Here is a 14,774-nt window from a genome sequence, read left to right on the forward strand (position 1 = left end):
TTAATGATATCAGGTTGCAATACACAGTGAAGAGCATGATTAAACATTTTACTGCACTTCAATACATTTTTCAGGCACCTGTACTTTATTAGCATTTTCAGTTTTAACTATTAAAATTTTTTATTTCACTACATTTTAATATGGAATATCTTACTTTCTGCTCCTCGGCATTTCAGCAAATGTAACAGTCCTAGTGTGTGTGTGTGGTGTGTGTGTGTGTGTGTGTGTGGAGCCTGTATCTAGAAAAAAAAAAATCTCTCCTTAAAAGGAATATGATGAGCAGGAGAATATTGAAAATGAGTTAAATATAGTTCTCATAAATTAGAGTTTTTTCTTCTAATAATGAAATACTTTTTGCACCAATCTACGGCAAATTTGATTTAAAAAGTCAATTCGATTGCTAAAGCAATCATTTTAATCTAGGTAACACCAGATAGAACTACTTAAATTCATCAATACTGAAAAAAAGTTTTAATAAATAAAATAGTATTATAATAAAATAAATATATATAATAAAATAGTATAGTAATATGATTTTTATAATATGAGTAATATGATAAGAACAATTTTTTTGTCTAAATAATCATGCAGTATTTTAAATGATTAATTAAATCACTATATTTAAACAATTTAATATGGTGAATAAATAGATAACTCAGATAATGAGTCATACTGCATGCAAGATCGATGAATGGATGGATGGACAGACAAAATAAGGGAAGGATTGATTTGTGAAAGGATCGATCGATAGATAAATCGACAGACAGACAGACAGACAGTTAGATAGATAGATAGACAGACAGACAGACAGACAGACAGATAGACAGACAGACAGACAGACAGACAGACAGACAGACAGACAGATAGATAGATAGATAGATAGATAGATAGATAGATAGATAGATAGATAGATAGATAGATCATTCAACACTATATCAATGTCTATGGTAAATTAAATATTGCATATACTCGTATGGACATATTAGCAGGTGTCCACATACTTTTGGCCATATATAGTGAGTGCATGGGTTGATGGATGAAAGACTGTATACACATAAATACAATTATTTAGTTTGGGACATTGTACCTGAGGTGAGGAAGCATCAGGTAGTGAATACTGGTTGCGTCTTTTTCCTCTACGGACGCAGGGTCAATCAGGTGACGCAGGTTCTGGTACATCAGTTCGGTGATGAATGGCGTGAAGGGAGCCTAAGGAGGACACAGGCTTTTACACTACTACAGACTGATTCGGCTCATCTCCTCTTTTTTTGTTTTTTCCATAAGTCGCCTCACGAGTCACTGCAAGGCCGCAAAACTGAACACAGTGTGAAGCTAAATTAAGACCGAACTGCAGACACACCACACACACACACACAGAGACTCACCATCAGTCTGCACATGGAGAACAGCACACTACAGAGTGTCTCCAGAGCCCAGACACAGTCTTCGGTTCCACTCTCACCCTGACAGAAGAGAGAATATGTTCATTATGGAAAAAGTCATGCTAAAACAACATAGTGCTGCCAGCGCTGCTTTCTGCTGATGCTAACCCATACACATTCCTATTATTTATAAACCACACACACACTTTCCTTATTCACTTTATTTCAAACATGACTACAGATCACAGAACTGTTACCTTAACCTATATTACGTGGAGGATATGAATTTGTATGTCATTCCATGTAAAATGTATACGGCATTTGATGTTATAATTCCGTCAATTCTGGTAGGGTGGGAAAGCCACTTCCTCCAAAAGGTGTTCAATAGATATGAGATCAGAGCTTTATTGCAGGCCACTGAAGACCTTTCTCTTCAGCTCATGTAAACCCTATATTCAGGGAGCTCACACATTGTCATGCTGGAAGAGTTGAAGTGAAAACTAAATTGAAAGCTACCACATCCAAAGGCATCCAAATGATTGTTTGCCTTCACATAATTTTGTGGTAACAGTCTGTGAAAGACCCATATACAGTGTGGCTGGAAAAGTCAGGTGCCTTATTACTTTTGTCCATATAGTGGATAATATTCCATTCATTTCTCTCAGAATTGTTTACATCTCACATTTATAAAAAAAAATAATAATAATAAACAAGAATAAAACAAAAAATACTGCTCATGATCATAGAATATACCGAAGCAAATCTATGGCTCTGGGAATCTTTAAACTTCTAACAGAGATGTTGCATAAGAGCATGCCTGCGAATCAAACGGAGTGGGCAGAAATAGCTCGCTCTGGAGTGAGAGCTGCACTTCAGCCTACCTTCAGACGCCTGCGGTTCATCCTCACGTACCAATTAGTCAGCATGTCCACATACTTCACCAACTTAGGCACAACCGTGTACAACCTGTAGGCTGCGACACAAAAACACACACATTCATTTTTATGAATTATTGACAGGAAAAGTTATAGCAGGATTATTTACATTTTTGTGTTCTGATCGGCCGTGGCTACACTGTTAGATTTTTTTCTTCTGTGACTAAACTTTCATGGTTTCATTTTTATTTATTCCTGCCATATGTGGCTCGAAATGTCCTCAAATCTTAAGTATATAAAAGACTATCAAAACAATAAAAACAGCTAAATGTCAAATAAATAATACCATAGCATTTTGTTTTTAAGTAAGTCCATAGAAAAAAATAAATAACAGAGCCCAGGCTCTTCAGCATGTTCTGCATGAATCTACTCGACTTTATAGTATCTGGTATTTCCTCACCATTCATCTCGGCTTTAAAGAACTGAATGAGAGACTGAGTAAAGGACTGGATCCATTTGTCCATGATGTTGTCGCTCAGCTTGGCCGTGTTCTCATTATACAAGATCTTCATGTCCTCTTCCTGAATGGCAAAGACACAAACGGGTGGAGTTAAGTAGTCTCCGTCTTAGTTCTGTCCTCTACAGTTTAATGTAAAATGCAATAAAAAGCCACGTAACATACTGTCATCATGGAACATTCGGAATATCACGGTCCACTCAGCAGCGGCTTTAGCAGTTAGAATCGAGGTTATTTACGTAGTTTGTGCTCTTATTTGAGTTTAAAAAAGAAAGAAATACCGTATTTTTCGGACTATAAGCTGCTACTTTTTTTCCCACGTTTTGAACCCCGCGGCTTAAACAACGAAGCGGCTAATTTATGAATTTTACTGGGTTTTTCCCGGTTTCACAAACTTCAAGCCAAAAAAACTGAGCGACATAACATTAGACCAATTAAATTTCCGAACGGAAACGAAAAAAAAACGCACCTCACCAGTGTTCTGAGCTGCACGGCATCGTTAAAGCCTGTGTACGGTACATTAGTGTAGGCTTATAGACAGGTGCGGCTTATTTATGTTAAAAATAAAAATATTTGTAAAATTCAGTGGGTGCGGCTTATATATGGGTGCGCTTTATAGTCCGGAAATTACGGTAATCTGACTAGCAGTGTATTCCAGGCATATATTTAGTAAAAGCTTCATTAGTGTCTGATTTCGACCAAATAATTACTCGCAAAACACACCAGTGGCATTGAGTTTTAAAAAAGATTAGCACAATAAATACCTTTTGAAGTCTCAGGACATTTTGAATGAGGAAGCGGTAAGCATTGTACCAGGGCAGGAACACGTCTTTAAGCACGTCCCTCACACCCTCCTCTTTAAAGCGTAGGTTCTCTGCTCGGACCACCGGAGAGTTGATCAGGTACAGCCTACAAAAAGAACAAAATAGTTCAACAATTTTTTTTTTACTTCTTATAAACAAAGATTTTAGAAAATAATTTTTCGCTTTTTAGTCGAGCAATTTTTATAGGGTTTGGCCATTTTGAAAGGAGCTGTGATTATATATAATAATAACAACTACACAGTACAATTATGTTCCTGGCCTGTTTTTATGTGTGAAAAGCTTTGAATTTCTTGCACGGTGTGTTTCTGAGAAACCGTTTTCCTATGAAGTGGCATTTGCAGGTTTCCTTAAACTTTAAACTTTGTCAAGGTTAGTTAGAAAAAAAAAAGTGAGAGAAAAATGGCAAGAAAAAAAAAAAAGAAAAAAAGAAAACATGCATGAAAACACGCTGTAAAAGGTTCCCTCGTAAAATCACATCAAAACGTTTTGACCATTAGGGAAAATGCTAAGAAACCCAACCTTTCCCATTATCCATTAAAACACCATTCCGCAGTATAGCATGGGTGGTGGCAGAGCCAATTAACAGGAACCCCAAAATTCTTGAAAGAATGATGGATGGAAAGCCGGTTTCAGTCAGCCTCAGATTTGAGACCGTGATGAATTTCTGCAAGGCTTTTTGATATAAAATGTTTGAATCACACTAAAAGATTTGTTGTATTTTTAGCATGTTGTGTAAATCAAACGGTACAACCCACATAAAGTCTATTTTAGTTACAGGTTGTAATGAAACTAAATTGTCCTCTACTAATACTAATAATGAAACTAATAATGTGCAAAAGAAAAGCCATGTGTGACACTATGCCATTTTTACAGTTAGAGGTGGGACTTAATATAATAGGAGTGGGATACAAAAATATTACAGAGAAGAGGTATGATTTCGTCTAAGCACGTAGCCCACGTGTTTTTTTTTTTTTTTTTTTACACAGGCCACAGCACCTTCACTGTGAAAGCACAGAGGCCACACCTCCCTCACAGGGGCTTATCACATAGACCACACCTCCTTTACCGGGGCTACAACAGAGGCCACACCTCCTCCACTGGGGCAAAAGCAGAGGTTCAACCTACTTCAGACACACTAAGGCACAGAGGTCACACCTTTCAGAAGACCAAGGCACAGAAGCCACACCTCTTTCACTCAGACAGATGAACATAGGCCACACCTCTTTCACATGGACTGACATAAAAAAATAGTATAAAAGGCACAGAGTCAGAGAAGCACACAAACATTAACAGACACACTTCAGTCACCAATTTATTCCTCCGCGTTCTAATGTGTTTTCTGGGTTTTAAAAAAACCCTCCCCTTCAAGTGCAGTTCAGTCGAAGTTCCTTTCAGCCTTGGACTGAACTGCGCTAAATGAATTTCCTGGAAGGCATCCTGTGAAATACGTCCGTGAATTCAGTGAGCATTGATCAAGGAAGACGGTTGTGCATTAAACCCGGGAAAAGGAAAAGATGAACTGCGGTTCCATTTTTCACCTTACAGAAATCATGTCAGAAGGACACTTCATGTTTCTGTGTTGTGCATGGGGTATCAAAAGGACCCGTACTGAGGAAAGACATGCTGGTGAGGACAGACATGAGGGACTGTTCTGGAAGCAGAGAGGCCTTATGCAGTTCTTCAGCATAAAAGACATATACAGAGAGAATGCATTAATGATTAAAAAACTATGTTGGGAAAAGGTTCAGCCCAGGATTCAATGTTTGTACCTTTCTTTCCCTCTCCCCATTCTTCAGATTATTTCTTGTTCAGCTTTTCATTGTTATTCAATTATTCTCTCTTTCTTCTTCAATCGTTCTGCCTTTTTTTCTTTCTCTCCTTCTCTCCCTGCTTCCTTCTTACTCCCTTTCACTTTGTCCCCATCATCCCTTGTCCTTCCCACTTCACAATTTTCTGTCTCCTTTACTCTTTCTCCCTTTGTCTCTTCTGCCCCTGTCCCATTTGTCAGTCTCCCATTTCCTTTCTCCCCTTCACTCTCTCATTGTCCTTCCTTTCTTTCTTCCTTCTTTCCCCCTTTCTCTATTTTGTTCAGTTCCTCTCATCATCTCTTCTCCTCCCTCTCCACTTCCATGCCTCCTATCATTTTCTCTCTTCTCTTTCCCTCATTCCTTCTCTCTCTCTCTCTTCAAGAAGTCAGTATGACACTGAAGGTACTAATGCTTACTTTGTCTCTGTTCTGTTTTCTCCATACGGAAGCAGCTGCTTCGCCATGTGCCATGTTTATACGATCGCTATAAGGTCTAATCTTTATGAACAGAACTACTGGAGTAAATGGGACACCAAGAGCTGCTTTTCTGGAAACCTAAAGTCATCAGTCTGAGGAAATGAATTAGCGTTCACAGTAGGACTCGTCACAGCAGTGTAGTTTAACCACAAGTTGTAAACAAACAGCTCAACATCTAATTGAAAAATAATGATGTTTTCAATGTGTCAGGCAAGTGTTGTATGCAAGACTGGATATAAGATCCCATCAAGTCAAATCAACACAAATTTACAGAAGAATGAGGCAGGGCATTTAGAGAGAAAAGGGGTGGGGTATGGAGGGTTTCTAATTAGCATATGCGTAGATTTTTGATGAGGCTAAAAAACATTTTTTTGTAAATGAAAAAGAGCAAGCGATGATCAATCGGACGTTTTCTGGAACTAATTCCTCACATGCACAGATGCAATGTTGCCTTATTCATTATCCATATGGCCCTGGACGCTCAATCGGCTCATGGCTTCCAGCCCTTTGATTAAAAATGCCTCACATTGTTTCAGTCACTCTGAATATTTTGGATCCTTACCTGAGTGCGTCTGCGCCGTAGTTCTGTACGATCAAGCTCGGGTCCGGGTAGTTCTTCTTTCGCTTGCTCATCTTCTGTCCATCGCTTCAAAGAAAATATATATGCGTCGTTAATAAACACACAAGTATCTCCAGAGCATCAGCACTTCAGTTCTGCCTCCAGAACTATGCAAAATAAAACCCATCCATAAAATAAAATAAAAAGTTATTCCATTAACACAGACTGTGCGAAGCGATAGCAAAGAAAACGGTTACCTTGCGAGGACTAGGCCATTGACTATCACGTTCTTGAAAGGAGGCTTCCCGAAGAGGGCAGTTGAGAGTACGAGCAACGTGTAGAACCTTCAAAACAAAGTCGTCATGTTACAAAAGTAAATGTGTGAACGCTACAGTGGTCACGACATGCAATGTAAAATAAGCAATCAGAAAACAAATTATTCAGGAAAACATCAACAAGTCGGACAAAAAGGCAAAAGGTAGGTGTACTTTGCGAATAGAATTCTCGCTGCTGATTGACCTGTCATTTAAAGTATACACGATGTACAATAGGCTGCAGATATAGAATTGATTGATTCGTGTGTGTGTGTGTGTGTGAGGAAACATTTGATAAGTTCTTAGATTTAAGTTGCACTATTGAAAATAATGGACTAAACTGAACACAGAACTCCACACATACAAAAAAAGTGAAGTACACAATTTCCTACTTCCTGTATATGTTGAGTGACAGCTGTCCCATCAGTGGTAAGTCTTTTATTCGCAAGTCTAATATGCAAATTCAATTCAGTTTTATTTGCATAGCACATTTAACAATGGTCATTATCCCAAAAACACTGTATAGAATGAAGTAGATTACGAATATACATTTAAAATGTATAAATCAATGTATAAGTTTATCGCTTAAAAGTTTATTTCTAGCGAACAAATGCCGACAGTGGCAAATCTCCCGGAGATGGTAAGAGGAAGAAACCTTAAAAGGAACCAGACTCAGTGGGAACCCATCCTTATCTGAGTGACACAATGTTCCTTCATTATATCTTTTCCAGTTTGTCTGAATGAAATGCTTTGTCATTGTGATTTCTGAATAATTTTGTTTCTCATACTTGACAGGAATTAAAAAAAAAATCAAAAACAAAAAAAAAAAAGACATCAGTGATGATAAATTTCTCTGATTATTACATTTGATTAATATTGTTATGTTATCAGATGTTGAAAAAAAATCTGATTCCATGAAAGTTTTAATGTGGCAATAATTAAAAATAGTAATAAATCAAAAAATTATTCTATATTTTTACAAAATAAAAATGAGAAATATTTGATGTAGTTTCTTTCTTTATTTATGTATGTGATCGGAAAAATTATCATTTTAAAGCAACAATTTATACCGATCATCCTGCTCAAAAGTTTGTGCCTCCCTGCCTTTTAATGTATCGTGTTGTCTTCCTGAGGCTTTTTTTTAAGCATAATTTAACGCACAAGACAAGTAAGAGGCGAATTACTAACCATCACAAAATATAAAAACGTCCGGATAATAGCAAAGTATTAAAATCAAGTGTATATAAACAGTTGAAATTGTTTGGGTAAATCTAGTTGTCTTGTGGAAGATATATTAACATCCATATGTAATTGCGTGTTCAGCGCAAACATGTTCAAATCGTCTATTTTCTGATGAATACGGCAGTCCTACTTTAAATGAGACACGATTACTGATTCTAAATGACACCATATTCATGTTTATACTGCAACCAGTCCTGTAGTTACATATGCCTCTCCCTCAAACCTGATCATTTCAACTTGCACCCAGTCATGTTTCTGCCTTCCAGAGTCATGATGGCAAAACTGTGCCTCCTTGTCCCCTCGTGCTGCTACGCTAGCTCCCCCTTGTGAAGAATCTTCAGCGTGATAAAGGCGAAGTTCTACTGCATCACCAAAATATTATTTGTTTCTCTCAAAAAATTTTATATCTTAGAAATAACCAGGAGTACTACTATTTCTGGTTCCAATAAAGTGCTTTTCAAAGTCCTCTTGCCTTATTAGGAGGATATTGTCACACACTATGCTACATGATGAAATCCTATGCTAATCAGAAACGCCACTCGGCCCCTAATCAAATATGGAAATGGGATTAGCTCATTCCCTGATCGCTGCAGTATAACGGTGCATGGAGGTCAATCGATTGCCGTTATGGCCCCCGCAGCATGTTAAAGAGCTGTCGTGTAGCCTCTCACCATCCTCTGGTCTGGTCGATGCCCTCGGCGATAAAGTCTGCAGGAAAAGTGTCCTCAAACTCACGCTTGTTCTCAAACGGGTAGTGCGCTTGGGCATAGGGCATGCTGCCGCTCTCAAACCAGCAGTCGAAGACCTCCGAGACCCGTCTGAGCACTCCTTTCCCACAGCGGGACGGGATGGTTAAACCGTCTATGCTATAAAAAATAAAATAAAAAAAAACACGCAGGAAAATGAGCAGGAGGAGAGAAAGATATTTGTGAGAAGCACTTGAAATTTGTGCACGATATGTCCAATTCAATCACTGATGCTAGATCTTTAATCTGGCTTTTTCCTCACCTCAGTGACAATAAATAATAAATTATTCATAATAATTTAATAAAAGTTTTCTAGAGCAGCTCTGCAGCTTATAATTCAAATCATAGCTTTATATCACACTGCACCTTCTAGCATTATCGCTTCAATAGCAACTGCTCATCCTGGGACTTTTATGGCATCTATACAGTATGTAAACTCATATTTCGGTCAGAATGCATTTGTGGATAAACAGCTTTAAGCTTTTACAGTTTCTCTGTGACATGACAGGAACTAATGACTGGTTATAGCTGTTATAACTAATGTCATGACACAATCGACATTGCTTTAAATAAATTACAGATTAAAGATTAAATAAAGCTCTAAACTGATTAAGACTTTCCTAATAATTAAAAGAATGACGTTGAGTTCAGGAAAGATGCCATATAAATTACAAATATTATTACTGCAATTTTTTAATTTTTTTTATTTATTTTTTTTAAGTTGAACATATTGCTATATATAGAATGTATAAGAGCATCCCACAAAAGTGTCTTTACCAAAAGACATAAAAAAAATATAACTATATACTTTATTTGATGTTAAACCACACATTAACATTGACGGAAAATGAGGACAAGGCTAATGAGAACTGTAATACGGAAGGAAAGGGTCTCCAGAGGGCCCACTGACATCGAAGAATTTACACCACATGTGCAATTATCAGTCAAAAAGACTTTTTTTTTTTTTTGTTGCTGTGTACTTCAATGTAGAGCTTCCTTACAAAGAAATAAAGAAATAATAATGTGTAAAAGTTGGCAGGTCTGTAGCTTCTATAACATAAGTGAACATAAATTAACTTGCTGTTCTACACCATTCGATGTAACTGTAATTGAAGCGAATCTATGATGTAGTCCGCAGGTCATCGTTTCCTAAAACAGCATTGTGTTTTATTCCTCACACATAAAAAAAAAAAAAACAACAGACCTACACATATCAATATGGAATAAGATATCCCTGCTGTGATTGCCTGCTCATTGCAAATATTTTGCCCACTTATATATATATATATATATATATATATATATAACGGAATAATTCAACATTAGAAACACCATGTGTCTCTTAATGTATAATCCAGAACAATGAGGCAAACATTTAAACCAAAATATTAAGAATTATTGCATTAATACCAAATCAATTGTCATGAAATGAAGAATTAAAGAAATAAAGTCGCTCAGTCAGGGAAAGTGTTCCTTTGATTCTTTTAAAAGTTTAAGCTTTGTGGGTAAACGTGCAGTTTTTTCCCCAGATAGAAAAGTCAATGTTGATGTGTTGATACTTCAAACAGCTGATCAATTATTTGACTCAATTATTCTGAATTTGACAATTTACATCAAGATTTTTTTTAACTAGTGTACAGAAAGACTACAATAAATCTCCCTTTTTTTTTTTAAGACCCCCCGTCCCCTCCAAAACACTTCAGTGCATCTAAGGTCAATGAGCAGAGGTGGCACACGAGCTCTCCTAATCATATTTCTCAAATTTTTTTTCAATGATTTGTTGTTCAGACCATTAAAAGATTCATATTTTTGCCATTTTGGGGCTTTTTTTTTTGCCCATGAGTGCAAACGTCAGCAGTGTCGGGTTTATTAAAGAAAGGTAAAAAAGAAAACGTGTCTTAGTAAAGGGGAACATTATGGACATTCATTTTTGGGAACATACATTTTTTGGGGGATTATTTTTGGTCAAATGATTCTTCTACTGAAATTTGTTTGCATCCAGGATTGACAACGATCGTGCGACTTACGTTTCTCTGTGCAGATCTGTAACCTTCACTCCCGTCAGCTGCTCCAGCTCAGCAATGGATCCCACACACACCACCTAAGCAGAGGCACAAAAGCTCCTGATTTACAGTCACTTCATATCTGACAGTAACAGTGCACATGTGATAGACTGTAAAAATACACTTCCTAAAATATCTGGGTGATAAGTTGTATTTCTTTTTTTTCTTCTTCACGGCCAACACTAACAAGCTCAGGATTCACACTTCCAATTCTGTCCTTGTAGACGTAAGAAACTGAGCTATTTTTTCTTGCCAAAAATACACACACAGTAGCAAAGCGGGATTTAATCCTAAATCTGTGGATTCACCCATCTTAATAAATAACAGCTTCATTTTTATGTCCCAATACTAGGATTTGCACCCATGTGTTTAATTACAGGATATTCTAACCAATAGCTCATATAAGAAAGTAAATACAGTGGCTGAAAGTGAATCTGAAACCAGGACACACTTTGACTCCACAAAGGAAAGGAAGTTTATGCACTCTGAAAGTGTGTTAGCCCTCTTCTGAAGTGTTAAGGTTGGGCTGTTGTCCCTGTTCAGGTAAAATGGCCCAGTTAGTGCTACAGAACGATAGAGCTCTACTTTCTGGCCTAGCGAACGCTCAGGGAGTCCGGAAGCACTCCAGAGATTGGCGCTTGGAAACAACTCATTACGCTATTTTCAGGAAGCAGGTCGTTGTCCTTATTTTCCAAAGGCCCAAATCAGCCTACAAAGACGCCAACAACCCAATTCTCACTTCGCAACGAGCCAGCGAGCTTGAACGGCCGTTTGAGTCATTAAAAAAAAGTGACATATATTCGAAGATGTTTTAACTTATATCATTATTTTTGTATGTGGCCTCCAGAGATGAAGATGGTGACAGAAAAAGAACTGTGACCCATGAGCCCTCGATAATGAAGATGAACAGCCTGTTACCAGCCTTGATTTCGGAACCTTCAGAATCAAGGTTAAAGCTCTTCCATGGAAATCATTTTTCCAGGATTTATATGCGTGACAGCTGTTGCACATTGAAGATCATCTGATGACCACATACATCTGAAATCATTCTCAACGGTAAAGTCAAATCTACAACCCTTTCCTTTTTATACTGATGGCAAAGTAGAGACAGACTTTTACTGAAAAATTTCACACCAATCAAAGTCAAAAGTCAAATATAAAGAATTTTATATTAAACTGTAATACCATATAGAAACACAATTTAATACTTAAGTCCATAAAAATGCCCAAAAGGTACAAAAAATCCACACCTGTCACCCCTTTAGGCTCATTAAAAAAAATCCCTTAGAACCTGGTATATATATATATATATATATATATATATATATATATATATATATATATATATATATATATATACACAAGATACATTATTTTATAATGTGCAACATCTAGAATTTTTACAGGATTTTGAAAGAAAAACATTTCTGTGAAAGGCCGAATGGGTAGTGACTCAGTCTAGAGTAACACAACCAACCACTCTTTACAACCATGGTGAACAGAAAAGCATCTCACAACATATAACAAGGGCTCATTGAAAGCGAGGGTTACCTGATTAAATAATACAAATTTGTTAGTTTATTTATTTTAATAGCTTGGTACAGACCTCTTCGTAGTCATCGCTGACCCACATGGGAATCGGTGTCCCCCAGTAACGGTTGCGGGAGATGGCCCAGTCTCGAGCGTCTCTCAACCAGTTCCCGAAACGCTTCTCCCTCACAAACTCAGGAACCCTGTAAGAGAGAGAAAGACAGAGAAAAAGAAGGACAGACAGAAAAAACAACAAAAAGATAGATAGATAGATGGAAAGAAATAAATAAAGAAAGAAAGAAAGGAATGAAAGAATGAATATCAAATACATCTTGCTCAAGTTTAAGTAGTTGAAAAAGCAGCAGGGATTCAGAAACCTAAATGGTCAGAGAAATGTGATACTATCTGAAAGGTTGACTCTAGGAAAGAAAAAGCTCTTAATGTTCAAATTAATGATTCTTTTTTTTTTGGGATAAAAACATCAGGCAAATATATACAAGTGAATCATTTGAAAAATAGAAATCTATGAAACCTTTGTGAAAGTCCATCAATGACAATACAATGCTTGTGGATTTTTTTAAGGAGCATAATACTGACCTAATGAACACATACACACACAGAAATCTCACTCACTGAGCAGCAAGCAGGCAGGCAATAGATCAATTTAATGATTTTTTCGCCCCTATCCCTCTCTCTCCACCCTTCTGGACTAGATGTAGAATATTAAATGTGCCGTCTTGTGCTGGATACAGAGGGCTAGGCTATTTAACACCCATGGGAAAGAGGGCACTTTTGACCCAGATGATTGGGTGTGACTCGCATACATGAATGTTCTTCTCCCCGCGTGTGCACGCTCTGAAGAACACAGAACCAGCCCATGCTGAGCATTCAGAACAGCAATCGGAAATAATTATTTTTTCTCCGTGTTTAAAAATCGATATCAAATCGCATACTATATAATTGGCATGCGCGTGTGCATGAGCAGTCGCGAATGCAATAATTTTTGGTGTCTGGGAATTCTCTCGCAGCTGCATATGGTGAAAATGAGAGTGTTGGATGTCGACTTAGGCTAGGGGGAAATCTCTCACCCCCTACACACACCCGATTTGTGCAGCATGTTCTACAGCACACTCACTAGAGAAACTTTCATTACAGCACTGACCATGCTGACTCACTCGGTATACAAAAGTAAGAAAGTCTTCTCAGTGTGAAGAATCTACCAGTTAAAAAAAGTGTGCTAAGATCGACATGTGCTAATATAGTGTCTGTTTTGTGGTCCGAATATATGAGAAAGGCTCTTTTTTTAATGATTGAATACACAATTCTCAGCTACATCACTTAAAATCATAACTGGTTTCTAGAACATTTAGTTGGTTTGGCTTTCACGCAGTATAAAAAAAAAAATGCTTTCAAGCACTATGAACCTGACCAGGCAGTTACTAAAGATAAATGAATAAATGCTGCGAATGAATTATGCTCTGCCGCATGGTCTTTGTTTCGTTCTTATTTTGTGTGCTGGCCCCGGAATCCTGGACCTGCTTCGCATCTCAGTCTCTAATCAGAAAACATCACAAAGTAGTCCTATTCACTTACACTATTATTAAGTATACACTAATAACCATTGGATGGTTTGATGCTGTCTGGTTTAATGTACCGTAATTTCCGGACTATTAAGCACACCCAAATATGAGCCGCACTCACTGAATTTGACAAAGATTTTTATTTTGAACATAAATAAGCCGCACCTGTCTATAAGCCGCTACATTGAAACTAATGAACTTTACACAGGCTTTAACGAAAGACAGTGACTAACACGGCTTGTATCTAAACAGTAGCCTACCAAGAAAGTCATTGTTCACTGTTTTCCTCCTTCCTTTCACAACTATTTCTCTCGGGAGTTTTTCTTTTGGCATCGTCGTGCGTTTAAAAATCACCATCTGTGAATCTTTTCTCCCGACGCTGTGCAGCTCAGAACACAGGTGAGGTACGGTTTTTCATGCCCGGTTGTTTTCAGTGTGACGAATAATTCACATTTCCTGTGAGCGGCAGGTCAAACGTCTAAACGTCCCATCTAATTTAACAAAGCGTTTCATTGGTTCACCTGAACCTGTTCTGCAATTTCATTGGTCTAATGTTAAGGGGTTCAGGTTTTTGGCTTGAAGCTTGTGAAACCGGGAAAAACCCAGGAAAAATCCATAAATTAGCCACTTCGTTGTTTAAGCCACGGGGTTCAAAACGTGGGAAAAAAGTAACAGCTTATAGTCCGGAAAATACGGTAGATTATTTAAAACTGATTTTAAACTGGTTTAAATTACCTGTGCAGTTTACCCCATTGTGGCCCTACGGTTTCCTTTAGATGTTAGCTACATTAGCATCAGCACATTTGGCTGTAAAACAAAACAAGCAAACCTCAAACTAACAACGTGTTGTACAGTCAG

General features: G+C 37.5%; 1 protein-coding gene across 4 annotated transcripts in view; it reads right to left on the reverse strand.

The window, feature by feature from the left end:
* The window catches only part of iars1 (isoleucyl-tRNA synthetase 1), an 85,919-nt gene that overhangs the window by 35,035 nt on the left and 36,110 nt on the right, over positions 1–14,774 (reverse strand). For all 4 annotated transcript variants that reach the window (XM_046875179.1, XM_046875180.1, XM_046875178.1 and 1 more), the window contains 10 exons: positions 12,413–12,539; positions 10,771–10,844; positions 8,669–8,863; positions 6,699–6,785; positions 6,445–6,528; positions 3,539–3,683; positions 2,718–2,838; positions 2,264–2,355; positions 1,386–1,463; positions 1,088–1,209 (listed from right to left, as the gene is read on the reverse strand). In XM_046875179.1, the coding sequence (XP_046731135.1) occupies positions 1,088–1,209; positions 1,386–1,463; positions 2,264–2,355; positions 2,718–2,838; positions 3,539–3,683; positions 6,445–6,528; positions 6,699–6,785; positions 8,669–8,863; positions 10,771–10,844; positions 12,413–12,539 (1,125 nt within the window). The remainder of the gene's footprint in view (positions 1–1,087; positions 1,210–1,385; positions 1,464–2,263; positions 2,356–2,717; positions 2,839–3,538; positions 3,684–6,444; positions 6,529–6,698; positions 6,786–8,668; positions 8,864–10,770; positions 10,845–12,412; positions 12,540–14,774) is intronic.

Source organism: Silurus meridionalis, chromosome 19 (assembly GCF_014805685.1).
Source record: "Silurus meridionalis isolate SWU-2019-XX chromosome 19, ASM1480568v1, whole genome shotgun sequence".
NCBI lineage: Eukaryota > Metazoa > Chordata > Actinopteri > Siluriformes > Siluridae > Silurus > Silurus meridionalis.